We start from the raw sequence: 15,864 nt of genomic DNA, 5'->3' as shown, positions 1-15,864 counted from the left end.
TAATGACTTAAGTGGCTTTTTTTTGTGCCAAAACAGGGGAAATACAGCTGCACTGTGTGTGTAATAGATCTGTTTGAGCATTAAGAGACCACTGTGAACTTCGTCCACTGCACTGCAATCTTCCTCTAATACAGGCGCACCTCTTTGCTCACAAATTGCCTTTCATTTGTTGCCTTCTTCATTAACCTACCATTCCATCCAGCCCCGTCTCCTCTCCATGTTGCCTTTGTAGCCATGGTGCCTTCATCAGGCTAATTCACTTTCACTTGAGATGAAATAAGAACAAAGGGGCAGAGGCAACATACTCAGACACACATGCAAAATTTGCCTTTTGCTATATTAGGATAGTCTTGGATTTGATTGTAGACATAGGTAAAAATCAATGAAATAGCAAAAGCTTGAGAGAGGGAGGCAGGGAGGGAGGGATGTGATGGAGAGAGATGAGGGAGGGGGTGCAGGAATATGAGTGTGTATGCATTTTTAAGGCGGTCTTTCTGTTGCAAGAAGAAGGGGAAAAAAACAGTAGTCCAACAGGAAAACGAATGAGTCGAGCTACTGATGAAGGCATGCAAATGCAATTTAGTGACGGAAACTGACGTCTGAAAGCTTCGCGTGCTGATGGAGGCTCGTGCGAGGGCAATGTGTTTAATTTTACTTCGAGATAGGTGGAATCACCTAAGCGGTGTGTGAAAGAGGGGGGGAGAGAGAGAGCGAGAGGCGAGGGAACAAGAGGGGAGGGGGCGGGGGTGTATGGACCTCGCTGGTTACGGGACCCACAGGCACCCCGATTGTGCTCCGCTCTCATCATTTTTTGGAGGTGAGGACAAAAGAAAAAAGGGGGGATCGGAAGAAAGGCCCGGGATCTAAGTGTCGTGACGGGGCCCCCGACTTCGCCGCCGCTGGTCGGGGTTGTCTGGACTCAAAAGCGCTGAGGGAAAAGCGGCGGAGGAGTCGACTCTAGACTGGGGTTTCCTGCCACAGCAGCGGGATTGTCACAAAACAGCCTTTCACTCTTCGAGGGGCCTGTATTGCTACGTTTTCAGGTATCTACAGTGTGTTAGCTAGCCTGTCTCTGAGTGACTTGCCTCTCCCTGGCAAACGTTAGCTCTGTTTATTCAAGAAAAATATCTGGCTGCGTGACGGCAATTTTTCTGTTGCAGTGCCCACACCAGGTCTCTTATTTATGCTAGCTAACCCATTTACTCACAGCCCCACTGAATAATGTGAGGGGGGAACATCTGCACCTAATCACTTCTCTATTTGTGGCTAAACGCTGCTTGGCTGCCCCTGTTCCTTTAGCCTGCTGTAACTACTCTTTTGTGCAGGGTCTTAAATGCAAGAAACGCAAATTAGCTGCCTTGCTACAATGCTAACTGGAGGTTCTAGCTTAGCTAGCTCTCAACATATGCGGCTAGCTTACAATTTTAATATGCAGCATTTGAGGTATTGTTGCTAACGCTAACCTAAAGGAGCTAAAAAGAAAAAAAGAGGCAGCACTAAAAGGCTAATTGTAATGCGTATACCTTGCTACTGGCTAATATAGCCACTAAGGTTGTGGTGCAAAAGCCTGTGTTTTGTTGATGGCAGTCTGAGACGACAAATTGTCCAGATAAAACGGAGCTAGCGTTTGATAATTATCTGCAAAAACATTGCGTCTGCGTATCAGTTAGGCAGCCATGCAGCTGATTGACTTGCTGACAGACTGCACTGAGCCAGTTTTTATTATTGCTGCTGCTGCACTGCTCTGTGTTATGAATGCTGCCGCCTGGTCGTGCTCGGCGAGCTGCTTTGATTAATTAATAATCTGTCCATAACCTAAGCGTGAGCTCACAGAAGGATGGAAACCAAGTGTCTCCACCTAACTTTAGCTGTTGCTCTGCATCGCCGGTGTACCTTAACTGTGACCGTCGGAGCATTTGATCAGACCTGTTTGATGGTGCTGTGTGGTTTGACTCAGTCCGATTGACACGGTGTGATCGGTTTGTTTTGCAACCTCACATGGTCCCTGCTCATTGTCATGTTTTTCTTGCAGCTTCTAGTGATGCCCAATAATGTTGCTCAGTTAAAGTCCCCACAGTGGGAGAAGCCATCCAAAGTTGTTTTAGGGCCATTAACAATTTTACAGTGTATTAGAGACATACAATTGAGGCTTATGTCACACATGACAATTAAAGGCACTAACCCCATAAAGGTGGCATCATCCCTTTAATTATCACCCATAACAATTAAATCCTTTAAAAACAAGTTAAGCACATTAAGGTTAATGGTCTCCTTTTCTCATTTTAAAAAGAGGACAGATGGACTGCTTCTGTCTTGACTCCACAGGGTTGGTTGTTTACCTGTGAGGATGAGTATTTTGTTGCCTCACTCAGAGACTGTTGATTACCCTCCTTTCAGCCACCAAGTCTGTTTATCAGTCACAAGAGACGCCTTAAGCATGCATTGTTAAAGTGTGGACCAAAGTAAAAGCTGTACTCGCAGAGAATGATAAAAGAGAAGCGATGATACGAGACCAGAAAGCCTTTTAAGTAGAGAAGACAGAAGTTGAATGAGATTGCTTGTGCAACATTAAGTCATGTTTAGATTATTGCCCTTTTTTGCAAATGCATTTGCAATAGTGCAGCGTAATATTTATGCGGCTGACTGGAAAATAAAGTGCACTTATGAGAAATGCTGAGATAATATGTGACCCCAGATCAATCATTTGAAAATAAAGTATGAGGGGTTTTTTTTTGTTAGTGTTACGTATATGTTGTATTTACCACTGAGTCGTTGCAGTTAATTAATTAATAAAGTAATATATGCAATATATAAGTATAAAACTGTCAATTAGCCCAAAATGCACTTTGCTATTGCCCTGTGAGCAATCAGTGCACTGCTAGTTATAAATATTTACCTACGACAACAGAGCTTTAGCAGGAGGTATATTTAATAAATGTTGGCGCATTACATCTGCACGCATTTGATTTATCTTTTCTTTTTTTTTTTGACAACAGGTTTTTTTCTGGTCAGCAGTTCATGGGAAATGAACACATCTGCATGGAAATACTGAAGAGAAACAGAAAACAGGAGCATGAATTGACTCAACCTGAAGTGGAATAAATGGATTACCCTCCTTTTGGAAAACTGTTGCCATGGAACTAGGTAGAATTAAATGATGGTTGACAGAAAAAAACAAAGGTAAGATGGCTAAGTGCTGAAGACACAGGAAAGCATCAAGATGTGTGGAGGCAAGGAGAGAACGGTCACTATATAGGGATCAAATACTTCTACAGTCCAGATGATTGCATGCAGTTGCAAAAAACTAAAAAAGGAAATCCAAAAAGGAGAGACCGAGAAAACGAACGCCTGAAAAAGCGTTGGACTCTGTATCCAAGAGCCGATGTGAATATATCCATGGAACGTTCGCCTCTGGGATGATGTTGAGTGAGGGTCTTGATTCAGACCACTTGATTCCATTACTGGAGTTTTTGTCTCACACAGGTGTGAGTCAAGTCCCAGCAGTCTTACACGCTTTGACGAACTGAAGGATCGCCGCGACGGAGCACAATCTCGATGGTTTTAATGAGATATTTTTTTGTTTTTTTGTTTTTTTCCATTTTGCAAGACCGTGTTGGATCGTAACACCGTTTAAACCCAGAAATAACTCTGCCTGCTTGAGCTGTTATTAGTGTGGAGTTCATATGCGTAAAGACATTTAAGGTTGAAAAACTCACATGGTGATGTGGCAATCATCCATATCTTTTGCCTGTTCGGTGCCAAACTGCTTCAGCTTCATGGGAATGACTGCTCATTTTTAATCTTCTAATTTTTTTTTGAAGTAGAAAGCTGCTTCACGACATAAATCTTAAAGAAGAATCTGTTTTCTAAGACCCAGCTGTTAAGTGAACATTTTTCCCCCGTTGGAAAGTACACGTTCACATTTAAAAAGTACAGTTTTTGCAGTTTGACCTTTTTCCAAAACTGGAGATGTCATCCTAAGTTTAACCTCCCGATCCACTGCTGGCACTACAAAAGTGATTATTACAGCTGCAATATATACATATATGTATGTGTATATGTATTGCTTTGCTCTTTGGTGGATTTCAAAAGCATTTCTTTCTTTTCCTGACAGGCCGTAGACTCTCTCTTTGTCATTTATTCATACTGTCATAAGCCTTCCAGTTTCTGATCGGAATCATTCCCTGATATAAACACTAACGGATATTTTAGTTTTCTGAACAATGCAGAATTTTCCTAACAGTCCAGTTCCCCCCTCTCTCCCCCCTGGGTTCAGTGGGAGGGGTGGAGGCGTACCTCCCTATCCCCCACAGCCAGCAGAGCCCCAGATATCCCCGAGGATGACAGATGATTATGCAGGGATGCACCAGCAGAGCCTGCACAGAGGCCATCACCACCCAAGTCAAGCCAGCCACATGCTTGTTTACAGTGCTAGAAACAGAGGAGCTGTGGAGCCAACACCAACACAGGGTAACATTCACAGTGGCAGCAGTAATAACCCTTACAGGAAAGAGACCATGGATTACTATTTTCCAGTGGGTGGAAAGGACAGGCACAGAAGGGGAGGTATGGGCTACGGTTTTGGGTACCCCAATATTGATGGACATATACCTCACCAGTACCGGCATCCCGGATCTAGCTCTGCACCGTCATCTGGCCTGATGTCGCCATATCCAGTAGACTATGCCTCTAGTGCTGGTTCAGGAGGAGGTACTGGAGCGTTCTCTCCCTCTCATCAGTATAATATGAGTCAGAACCCTGCAATGCAGCCAGTGCCAGGTTCTCAGATGCAGCACCGCCAGCATGGGCAAACCTTCCCAGCTATCCATCATGGACAGCAGCATAGGAGCTATCCACACTCTGGACATAGAATGACCCATCAGTACCCGCACTACTCTCCCCAGGGTGGCGCATCCACGGGGTCATCAGGAATGTACAGCCCCCCTCCACAGAGATATCTCGACGGGGCTGCCAGCGCTGGGTTCGATCCCAAAGTCAACAGTTCTCCCAGTGTCAACTCCAGTTCAAATTCAGTCTCCAGTTCAGTTGCTGCTAACAATGTGGGGCCAATGGAGAATGTTCAACAAAGTTACCATGCTTCAAATTATCCTGGATATTCCCCACAGACACATTCACTTCACAAGCAAGCCACACTACAGCACCGCAACTCGCAGCACAATTTAGGGATAGGTTATGACACACCTCTCAAGATGCAGGGCCAGTCTCCAGGCTCTGTATATGCTAAACATCATCAGGCCTCCAATCCCAGTATACCTCAGCCAGCATCCCAAGAAATAACCAAATCTCCAATGCATCCCAATGCGCAACAAACTCAAATTAACCAAAACTTTAGCCCAATTTCCAATCCCTCTCCAGCTGCATCGGCAGTGCACTCCCCCAGCTGTAGCTCCTCTCCTTCCCCTTTGATGGGTGTCTCAGAGGCACATGGAACCCCCTCAGGTCATGGTCCTTCACATCCTCCTACATCAAACCCTCGTAGCAGCCATGGTCATGGTAGATTACTGCAGACTATGCCTCAGTTAAGTCCCACACCCAACTCTAATAGCAGCATCAGTAGTTGTGGTAGCAGTGGCAGTCATAAACCTCACAGCATGAGTGCAGCCGGAGGGAGCAATCTCCCTCCAACAGGCCGCAGTAAAATGGGGCTAGGCACGGGAATTGGATCCCGAGACGAAGGTTCTTCTGTTTATTCATCCTCTTCAGTTGACAAAATGCAGGATGCCGGCTTGAATAGTCTTAATGCCTTGAGCTCACAAGTAGCCAATTTACCAAACACAGTTCAGCACATGGTCCTTACTGACACAGTGCTTTCACCTAAGAAGAAAGAAAGCGGACAGATGCAACAGGCGACGTATAGCGTGCTCCCATCACAGCCGAGGAGTCGCAATGCAAGCGCAGCCTCGAGCACCAGCACGGTCAAAGATGGAAGTGCAGTAGGGGCCGGAGATGGAGCCAGCATAGATGTCGGGGTGGATGAAGACTCCTCATTGTTGTCAGTCGAAGGCTCCTCGGGAACCAAGGTAGAGCGAGAGGAGCAGTTTTCTGAGGGGGAACATGGGAGAGTGAGGCAGATGAGCGGTGCAAGCAGTGGATCTGAAGCAGCTGGCTCTCACCCTCAGTCACAGAGCCAAAGCCAACCACAGACTGGACAAACATCAAATGTCAAAGTAATCACCTCTGATTCATCAAAGGATCCAGTTGCCTCTGAAGCGAAGGCAAATGAAGCTCATATTCCTGCTTCATCGTCATCTCCATCCTTTGTGTATCAGTCGTCAGAGACTGGCCCAAGCTCACATCCGATGCCTCCAGTTTCCTCATCCACTTCCTCCAGTATTCCCCCTCAGCCAAACTGTGTCCCAGAGTCTGGGGCAGCATACAATGACCGCAGAGGTGGCAATAAGAAGACACTAGAAATTAAAAATGAAGTCATTAAAAACGAAAGCGACGGTGTAGCTGATAAAACCGTGAAAGGCAGCAGCCAAATGCAGCGGGATGGGGAAGTCGATACACAAAATGGACAGGACAAAGAGAATAGGGTTCACTCCACATCCAGATTACACAGTAACGAGAGGGAAGAAAAGCACACGTCTGAGGAGCAGCACAACGCCAGTAGTGTTGGAGTGATTGTTTCCGCTCGGTCTGAGGGAAGTCTCACAGAAAAAAGCAAGAATCCCCAGGACAACTGTATAGAAGAGAAACACTCACACTCTTATTTAAGAGAGTCGAGCAGTCATAATGGCGATGAAGGCGTAGACCTCAGTCTGTATTCATCCCATTACCAGAAATCAAACTTCGGACGGCCTCATAATCCTTCCCAGTCTGGCCCGCATAAGTATGGCTACCCTGAATCAACATATGGCTCAGATTTATCCTTGAAGAACAAAGGGAGGCCTGGCCCAGTGGGTGTGATGGATTCAAATCCAAGATATTTAGGATACCAACAGTCACAACCTAGTTTCGGACCTGTGCATCAGAAAGACAGTGGTTCTGTAGCAGAGGCTTTGGTGAAGCGAGGCCAGGGATCAGGGGCTAAAGGTCTCGAGGAGAATGCACAGCTTCAGCAATTCCCAAGCCTTTTGCAAGAGGTCCTTCAAGGTTACAATTTAGATCGTCGCTATGGGAGACCAGAACAGGCATTTTCTTCACATCTTCAAGTTCATCAGCAGTTTCAGTCCAGACACCCATCATATGGCATGGCTGAAGGTATGAGAATGCAGAGTGGAGCAACTGAGGGTTCAGCTCAAATGGGTAGCGCTGGAAAACCCCAAAGCCAGCGGCATGGAAGCGAGCCTGATTTTACCACAGAGCCTCAGTCCTCAGTGAAGTCAGAAATGTCAAACGCTAAGATTATGCAAAATGCTGAGAAAACAGAGGTGGGTGTGTCCCAGGGCCATTTACCACAGGCCGAGTCTCAGCAAGCAGCAACAAAACACATAAACTTAGCTGACTACTCTCTACCACCAAGAAAAGCCTTATCTAATGTCTCCACTCCATCCTCTGCTGTGCAGGAGCTCCTTTTGCAAGAGCCAGAGCCACTAACCGGCAGCGGTGGTCAAACTGAGCCTCAGAAATCATCAGGCTGCATATTAGCCCCATCAGAGCGACGCTCTGTCATCTGTGATGTGTCGCCAAACCGACGCAGCACACCAGAGAGGGACAGAGAGAGCGACAGAGAGAGAGAGCGGGAGAAAAGTCAGAGTGGAGCTTCTGTGATTCAACAGCCATTTTCCTCTCCAGCAGCAGCAGCCAGTGATCTAACTAAAAAGGATACGGGAGAGAAACAAGTAATGAAAATGGAAACTGCATCAAAAGAGACTGGGGTGGAAGCTCCAAATTTGCAAACTGAGCAGCAAGGAAGTGGTGGGGCTAATGAGGCAGACACGGAGTATCATTCCAAGTCGATCCATTCATCAGTTGTAATGAATGCTGACCCCTATAGGCGAAGTAATGTTGATATTCCCCCCTTGCCTTCTCATCCTATGAACACTAATCCTTTAACTTCGCCGTCAAGGCATCAGCCGTACCTTCACGGCGTTGATCTGTCAGCTGGCAGCAGCAGCACATTTCCTGGATATCGATATGGAGATTCAAGAGAGGGCAATATGATGTCACGCAGCAATCCTCATTTTCCCTCCCATCATCCATACCACAGTCTGTCCCCTTCAGCTCAAGCTGCATCTAAGCTTCAAATGTATCCTCACCCTCACGGCCCACCTCATCACCATGAAATGAGTGACTGGGTAAAAGCGATGAGCAGGCCCACCAAGGAGATGATGATGCAGCCCAGCTTGTCCCCTGGAAGACATAAAGTCAGCCAGTCAGAGCAGAGACAGAGGATGATCTCTCAAACTGACATGCCAAGTGAAACGCACGCTGGCAAACCTTCCCTCCATCATCAAAGCGCCTACTATGACATGAAAATGTGGGAGTCGACACACTCCGGAAGAGAAGGTGTTCGAATGATGGAGGGGGACTACTTCAGAGCGCAGCCTCCTCCTCCTCCTCCTCCTCCCCCACCACCTCCCCCTCTCCTTCCTCCAACTCCTGTTTCACACGGCCCCGTTCTGCCGCAGATGCCTCACGGCCAAAATGCCGCCGAACCTGAGGTCTCCAGAGTAGCCACAGAAGAAGCCAAACATCCCTGCCCACCTCCTCCACCCAGCTCCACCAAGTCTCCTGCTGACGTGAATTCCACCCAGCCACAGGTGCAGCATCAGACCAAAGCCGGGGGCTCCGGAGACACAAATCCGCTAATGTTACGGAGGAGAGTTCGCTCTTTTATCTCTCCCATTCCCGCCAAAAGGCAACTCCAGGATGTGTCTCAACAGAGGGCCGCCACAAATTCACATCACTCTCCTGGGGCCCAGTCTGAGCTTGGCCATCACAACGAAGACGACTCATCCAGTTCAGATATTCCATGTCCCAGGCTCTCATCCCCTCTGCCAAGAGACAGCACCTATTCCCAACCTCTGTCTCCATCCAGTGGCAACACTAAGGCTTTGCCTCCCAGAAAAGGACGTGGTTTGAAACTAGAGGCAATAGTGCAGAAAATCACACCAAATATTAAAAAGCCAGCAGGCCATACTGATGATGAGTCAAATCATTACCCAGGCTTCTCTCACTCCGAAATACCAACATTTAATGACTCGCAGGACCAAGACTTGCCACATTTCCCCAGGGTTCCAGGAGGGGACGATAGTTACATGGATGAAAGTCACTCATTAAACGACATGATTCCCTTTAGAGGCGTTGACGAAACTGGGCCTCTACCTCCATCAGCTTACCCATGCGATCCCCACCAGACGTCTCAGCCCCTCAAACAACAGGACTTTGACTTTGGATTAGGTGCTGCTGTGGCATCGGCATCTGGCGACAAGGAGGATTTTGCTTTGCTCGGACCACTGCCTCCTCCTCCACCTCTTCCTCGCCCGGTTCAGGGTTCCCCACCTCCATCTTCGTCTGCCCTGTCAGACATTCAGCATTTCACCAACACGTACCAGCAGCTTGAGACGAGGAGAGGAGAGCAGTCTGCCGCTAACCTTCTTCGACAGAAACTTCAAGAATCTGGCATGGGATTTGATGATTATCCTGGCAGCGACTACTATGGCACCACTCCGCCCCACCACGGCCAGGCTCAAGGGCACATGCTCAACAGGCAGCATCAGATGTCCTCCGGTAGGTCCAGTCTGTCACCACAAGATTCAAAGCCGCTAGAGAGTGTTGTGCCTAAAGGCTATTTCCCATCTGGCAAGAAAAAAGGCAGGCCTGTTGGGAGTGTGAATAAACAAAAACGGGCCCAAAACCAAGTCCAAACACAAGCTAGCGCTCAGTCTCAAGTCCAAACACAGAATGCAACTTTGAGCACTCCTCCAGCACCGGCCATTCCAGCTACAGCTGCTCCCACAACTCCACCAACAATGCAGACTACCAACAGCAGCAGCAGCACAACAACAACAACAACAACCACAACAGCCCCGCCAGCACCCCCTCTGCCAGACAGTAAAACCACTCCTCCGCTGGCCCCACCTGTGTTAACCCAGGTAGTGAAGGTGGACGTCGAGAGCGAGGACACCCAGCCGGAGATCGAGGTCAAACCTGTGCGGCGAAGACGCAGAGGCGTCAAAGATGAAGACGAGCCCCTGGAAGCAAGAGGGCGGCAGAGGAGGAGGCGGCGAGGAGCGGCAGCGGCAACGCCCTCAGTGGCCAAAGACGATCCAGATACACCTTTAGGCGCAAATAGAGCTTTTGCAGATCCTAACAGAAAGGGCTTGTTTGTTCCCCACATACACGTGGAGAAAAAAGTACCAGAGATAGGGGCGGTGTGCACCATTGTGAACGCTGAGGAGGACAAGATGAAAGGAGAGCGCAGCGCAGTTGGAGGGAAAGCTGGTGGGAGTGGAATTGAATGCCTCCTGACCTCGGCTCTTTCCTCCCAGTTATCTAGGAGAGACAGAGAATCAGAGAAACGGGAGACGGACGAGGTGGAAACTACACTTCAGTCAGGAAAAGCACTTCCTTCATCTGGCTATGTTGTTTCAGGCCCTGTGATTACGGAGACCAATCACTCCGGGCGCCTGCTGTGTTGCCTGTGTCAGAAATGGGCAAATTACAAACACCTCGGAGATCTCTACGGGCCTTTCTACCCAGCTGAATATGCTGCAAAGCTCCCCAAGAATCAGCCCCAGGTCAGGCAATGTCAGGCAACCACAGGCACAAACAAAACAGGACCAAATTCAGACGTGAGCTCAAACCCTTTGACTACAATCCAAGACACACAAACACAAGATGCTCAGTTTACCAAGCCCTCATCTGAGAGCGACTATGCCTTCAATCTGGATTCAAACCCTGCTTCTCTTAACACTACAGTCAGAACTGCTTCTCCAGCTGGGAGGGAGGAAATGATGACGCATGTGGCTGACAAGCACAGTAACGCTGCCTCTTCTTCTTCCTCTTCCTCCTCCTCCTCCTCGTCCGCTGCCATTAAAACCTCTCTAACCTGGGATATGAATCTGGATATCAGACCTATCCCTGAGCTTAAGAGAGAGCCAGACCTTGAAACCGACCAGCAGCAGCCGCCGAAACAGCAGCCTGCAGATGAAGCTCAGCAGCGACCTCAGCACAGAAAGCTGACCTCGCATCCCCGTTTTAAAAGGAGACACAAGTCGAGTGAGGATTCCCCCAGAATGGTGCCAGCCAACAGTAAGGCCTCCCTGCCGTTCCAGCCCCCTCCACCGGCCTTGGATTCCCTGGGACCCTTGGCACAGCTGGCACAACTGCCTCAGATGCCCATGGATCCAGAGGAGCTGTGGGTCCATGAAGGATGTATAGTGTGGACCAGTGGAGTGTACCTTGTCAATGGGAGACTGTATGGCCTGCAGGAAGCACTAGATGGCGGCAGAGAAACAGTGAGTTGTACATATTTGGCATTTTTGGGGTGGGGTGAGGTGGAGGGGGGAATTACAAATTTATGCTTTTTATTTAAATTTATGTAGGTTTCACTGCTTAATAAAATCACACGTATACATGCATGTTGATAAGACACCCAGTACTGCAGTGGATCATGTACTATACAGTATATCAAGTGTGCTTGCTCATCAGTTTTTTCAGATTGTATCTGTCTTTCTGTATCTGACGGTTTTTATGTATTTATATCATCTTTTCTCAGTCCTGCTCATACTGTGAGATGGTTGGCTCAACCCTGGGCTGCTATAGTAAAGGCTGTACACTTCGCTACCACTACTTATGTGCTATTGAAGCAGGTGAGTGTCTGCATTACTGCACAAGTGCACTGGAAATAGTAAAATGATGTGAAAGTCTGTTGTTGGATTAAAAAAAAAAAAGAAAAAAGTCTATGGCAGTGTCCTTAGAGTCTTGAAAATCTGTCTGTTTGCCAGATTGCTCTCTGAATGAAGATAACTTCTCGCTGCGGTGTCCGAAGCACAAGGTAAAGAAGGAAAGGTTCGTTTTCTTTTTGTAATTCAGTGCGATATCTTACTTTTCACGTCCAAATCAGTGCCTGAACCCCTCATTTCTTTCAGGATCTTCAGTCTTCTTTAATTCACACTTTTATCTCGTCCTGTTTTTGTTTTTTTCCCCAACCTTCCCTTCTTTCAGTTTACCCAGAGCATCCGGCCTGCCAAGTCAGTGTACCTGGAGCAGTCAGAGAGAGGCTGAGAGAAACAGGGAGGAGGAAGAGACACAGGAGTCTGGGAGCTGTAAGTTTACAGCTGTATATGTAAGATACAGTAGTGTGCAAAAGTCTTGAGCTATGGTAAAATGATAAATGGATGCAATGCAATACAGTCCGACCACTTTTATTCTTCTTCTATTCAAAGCTTTTCTTTGGACGATGGTCGCCTTTTCTCTGTTCTTTTGATTTATTTCCTTCTTTCTTTGTTCCATTTCCTAAAGCACAAACTGCACACCACCCTGAGTTTATGACTAATACCTCATCACCTTGTTGATGTTTCGAAATACTTTTGCACAGATTCCACTTTTTAGCAACAGGCTGCTAGTAACAGAGTGCCCAAAAATACATTTTAAAAATTGCCTTTTTTAATGTCTGAATGGTTCATAGGTCAGTGTTAAGTGCCTTAAACACAAAAAAAGCATTTGTCTGAATAATCAGGCACAAGAACTGCACTGAATATGAGTAAATAAAACCAGCCAATGCTCAAGAACACTTTAAAAAATTAGTCTGTCTCCTTAAACGCAAAATTCAAAGAAAATACAGCGATACTGTTTACTTTTCTTAAAATGATTTTCATCCTTTCAAACGTTGTCAGATCTCATCCAAAACCATTTACATGTTTACTTGTTTCTTTAAAAAAAAGCCTCTTAACCCTTTAAGACCGGTGTTTGCAAAAATTGCATAAAAAGCACTTGCAGCAGCAAAAACATAATATTCCAGAAACACGCTTTGCCGATCTGATCAGCTGTTCGTAACACTTCCTGCGTTGGAAAAGGACGTCAGCGCGAACTATTGCATGTCCGCCATTACCTGCCCGAAACTGGAAGTAGGTTTCTTTTTTTTAACCTCCAGGGCCTTATAAGCCTATGCTGGTGTTTTTAAAAGTCATGTTTGACTTTTTGCTTTTCTGTATAGTTTCTGGGATGCTTAGAAATCAAATTGCACTGCTTTAAATAGTTTATTTTGATGCACATGCTGTTTTGTTTTTTTTTTTTGCAAATTTGCATTATAATATTTATTTTCGTTTTTCCTGCAGTATATAAAAATTGGTGTATCTCAAAAATAAAACTATTAAGACACTCAAAATGAATTTCCTGTTGTTGGAAACTATTTTGTGCAACCTTTTTGTATTTACATATTTGAGGGATAAGCCTCTTAAATTTCTCTAACTAGAAATATATGTAAAAACAAAAACGATTTTCAATATTTTTTTTGGCACTTTTTTGCAATTTGTGTAGTTACTATGCGCTTAATGCATACATATTATTAAAGTTTGGGCTATAATGGTTGTATTGGTGTATAGCAACTTGAAATGCTGCCAGAAATGGCACTACAGCATGTAAGAATATAGAGATAAGCTCTGGCTCTTGATTCTATGCTAGATCTTAAAGGGTCAAACCTCGTAGTTGTCACATTGTGAGCTTGTGTGCTAGGAGCAGTCATCTATATGTAATCATGTAGAAGTGGATGTTGGTGTATAATGTTACGTTGTCTCGCAACCAGCTCCAGTGTGAAAGCCTGCCTCAACACAGGGCTTCAGTTACCACAGAAACGTTCAAACACATGCTGCATTTTATTTTTGTTTAATTATTAAAAGATGTGGAGACACTTTTGTCTCATTAATGGATGGATTTGTTGCCTCTGGCTCGTTTATACCTTCTCTGTTCATTTAAATTCCAAAAAGCAACACAGCAGCCACTCTTTGTTGGCAGGTTTCTTCGAGTAGCATTGAGGGAAAAAAAATCATGTAGCTCTCGCACTCCTCCTCCTCACCTCACCTTAGTGGCTGTACTTGTGCCTGTCGCTGCCTCCCCCTCACTTCCAATCCAGCCTGTCCTCATGGAAACTGATGCCTCTCGTCTCTGTTTTGTACAACGCTGCTGGCATGCTAAGGTTTTTCGAAACTGCAACGTATCCTTTTTGCTTCATTATGCCTTTTTCTTTCTCTCCTAGGTTAGTTTGGGATAGAAGACCGAGAAATGTGAAAAAGACTGGCCTGTCATCAGCGGCTGAGGACAACAAAAGGGAATGTACAATTTCTCACCAAGATTCAGCATTATTTACATTTAAGACAATGGAGGGAGAAAAATCATTTTTTTTAGGAGAATTGTTGCTCTATACTTAAAAGCCGGAAAAAAGAAAAAAAAACAAAACAAAAAAACCCCCCATGGACATGCAACACAGGGGCATGGAGCTACAAGAAAAGGACTACAAAGATGGAAGTGGGATGAGATAAAACATCAAGACTGACAGAGGAACTAAAGGAACTCTGCTATAAAGAACAAAAGAAACAACCTTCCTCTCTAGGCTTACTTTAATTTTCCAGTGACACCCTTAAAGTGTTTAACTCATGCTTATCATCATCATCTGTATTTTCTATTGTTTTTCTTTTGTTTGCTTTGACATATTGGGAGCAAGTTGGGTGATAAACCCAAGAAAGGAGAGAACTTTGTATCCTCTCACAATTAGTATTTTACCTTTTATAATATTAGGATGATCACAGTTATTATTTTAGTCCTCATTATTTTGTAACCTCATCAGTATTTACTCATGGAAATGAAATGGATGTATCTCATTTTATATTCAGTCTACGCATTAATTGGATTTTTTTTCCTCATTCCTGGAGAGGGGGGAACCAGAGTGATGTTGTCTGTAATGTCAGGGTCATGTTTGCCACAAAGACATTATTGCCTTGGAGAACGGACATCTGTTGCCTTTCTAAAGTCGTGTATGAGTGAGCAATTGAGTGCGTGTGGAAAAACTGAAAAAAAGAAAAAATGCTGACTTCTGGGTCTTTGATTCCATTTTTTGGTCCTTTTGAAAAGTGTTCTTATTTTTCATCACCGGGGTTTTTACGGTACAGATAGTATTCACGAAAAATGATGGACACAGTCTTATTTTTCAAGTACAAAAAGTTCATAATGTGCAAAGAGAAGGACAGACGCTCGTAAGAGGAGCAGATAACACTATGGACTAAAGTGTGTCTGCCATCTTTAACCACGCCGGCTGGGAAAAGGTGAAGGACAGGACACTGAAGAGGTTTTATTGGTGTGGAACTGGATGCACGCGTTTGTAAGACGTTCGTGCAAAGTTACGTTCGACTGACAGACGTCAGACATTTTTGGAAGCGAACTTTGGAGAGGGTGTCATATGAACGAGGGCGAGCCTAACCAAGTACTTTTGAATGGTTTCAAACTTCTGTGACACGGCAGCATTCTAATCGGGAGATGCAAAATCCATTCAAAAGAAGCATTGCCATAAAAATTTAAAAGTGAGTCGTACATGGTGTTGTCTTTATCATTTTTTATTGTTATTCTTGTAAGAAAAAAAAGGTCAAGCTGAAAGACAGTTACACTATCAAAACCATGCTGTATTAGAAACCTGTCAATATGTATATGAATTATGAATACACTTAAAAATGCTTCACGTATGTTCCTCTTCTTATGCCTGAAATATTTGTTTTCACATCTGTTCCTCTGGGAAACCCGCCTGTTTCAAGTTCGTCTAACATGGTTATCCCCCGATTTTTCTCTCTACTTTTATTACAAATCAGCCGTTCTATCTCTTTTATGTTCTCAGTGAGTTCTTGGAAAATAACCACATTAGTTGTAGTCATTTCTGTACACATGCACACTTCCTTTCTTGTTTCTTCT

The 15,864-nt window shown here is 45.3% G+C and overlaps 1 protein-coding gene across 2 annotated transcripts; it reads left to right on the top strand.

Moving 5' to 3' along the window:
* The first annotated feature begins 764 nt into the window (after window positions 1-764).
* tcf20 (transcription factor 20) lies at window positions 765-15,589 on the top strand. 2 transcript variants are annotated; one of them, XM_085351429.1, is made up of 6 exons: window positions 765-1,043; window positions 2,997-11,426; window positions 11,687-11,780; window positions 11,916-11,965; window positions 12,136-12,236; window positions 14,165-15,589. In XM_085351429.1, exons 2-5 carry the CDS (start codon window positions 4,224-4,226, stop codon window positions 12,193-12,195), a joined length of 7,407 nt encoding a protein of 2,468 aa, XP_085207555.1. In that variant the 5' UTR covers window positions 765-1,043; window positions 2,997-4,223; the 3' UTR covers window positions 12,196-12,236; window positions 14,165-15,589. The 2 variants fall into 2 exon arrangements, with proteins under 2 accessions (XP_085207555.1, XP_085207554.1); XM_085351428.1 differs by having other exon boundaries at window positions 11,916-11,979.
* The last annotated feature ends 275 nt before the right edge of the window (window positions 15,590-15,864 follow it).

The sequence above is a fragment of the Diplotaxodon limnothrissa genome, linkage group LG4 (genome assembly GCF_057381915.1).
Source record: "Diplotaxodon limnothrissa isolate DT_005_m linkage group LG4, D_limnothrissa_male_GT1.1, whole genome shotgun sequence".
Taxonomy (NCBI): Eukaryota; Metazoa; Chordata; class Actinopteri; order Cichliformes; family Cichlidae; genus Diplotaxodon; species Diplotaxodon limnothrissa.
Note: the sequence above shows the minus strand (reverse complement) of the source record. Positions and strands in the feature narration are given on the sequence as shown.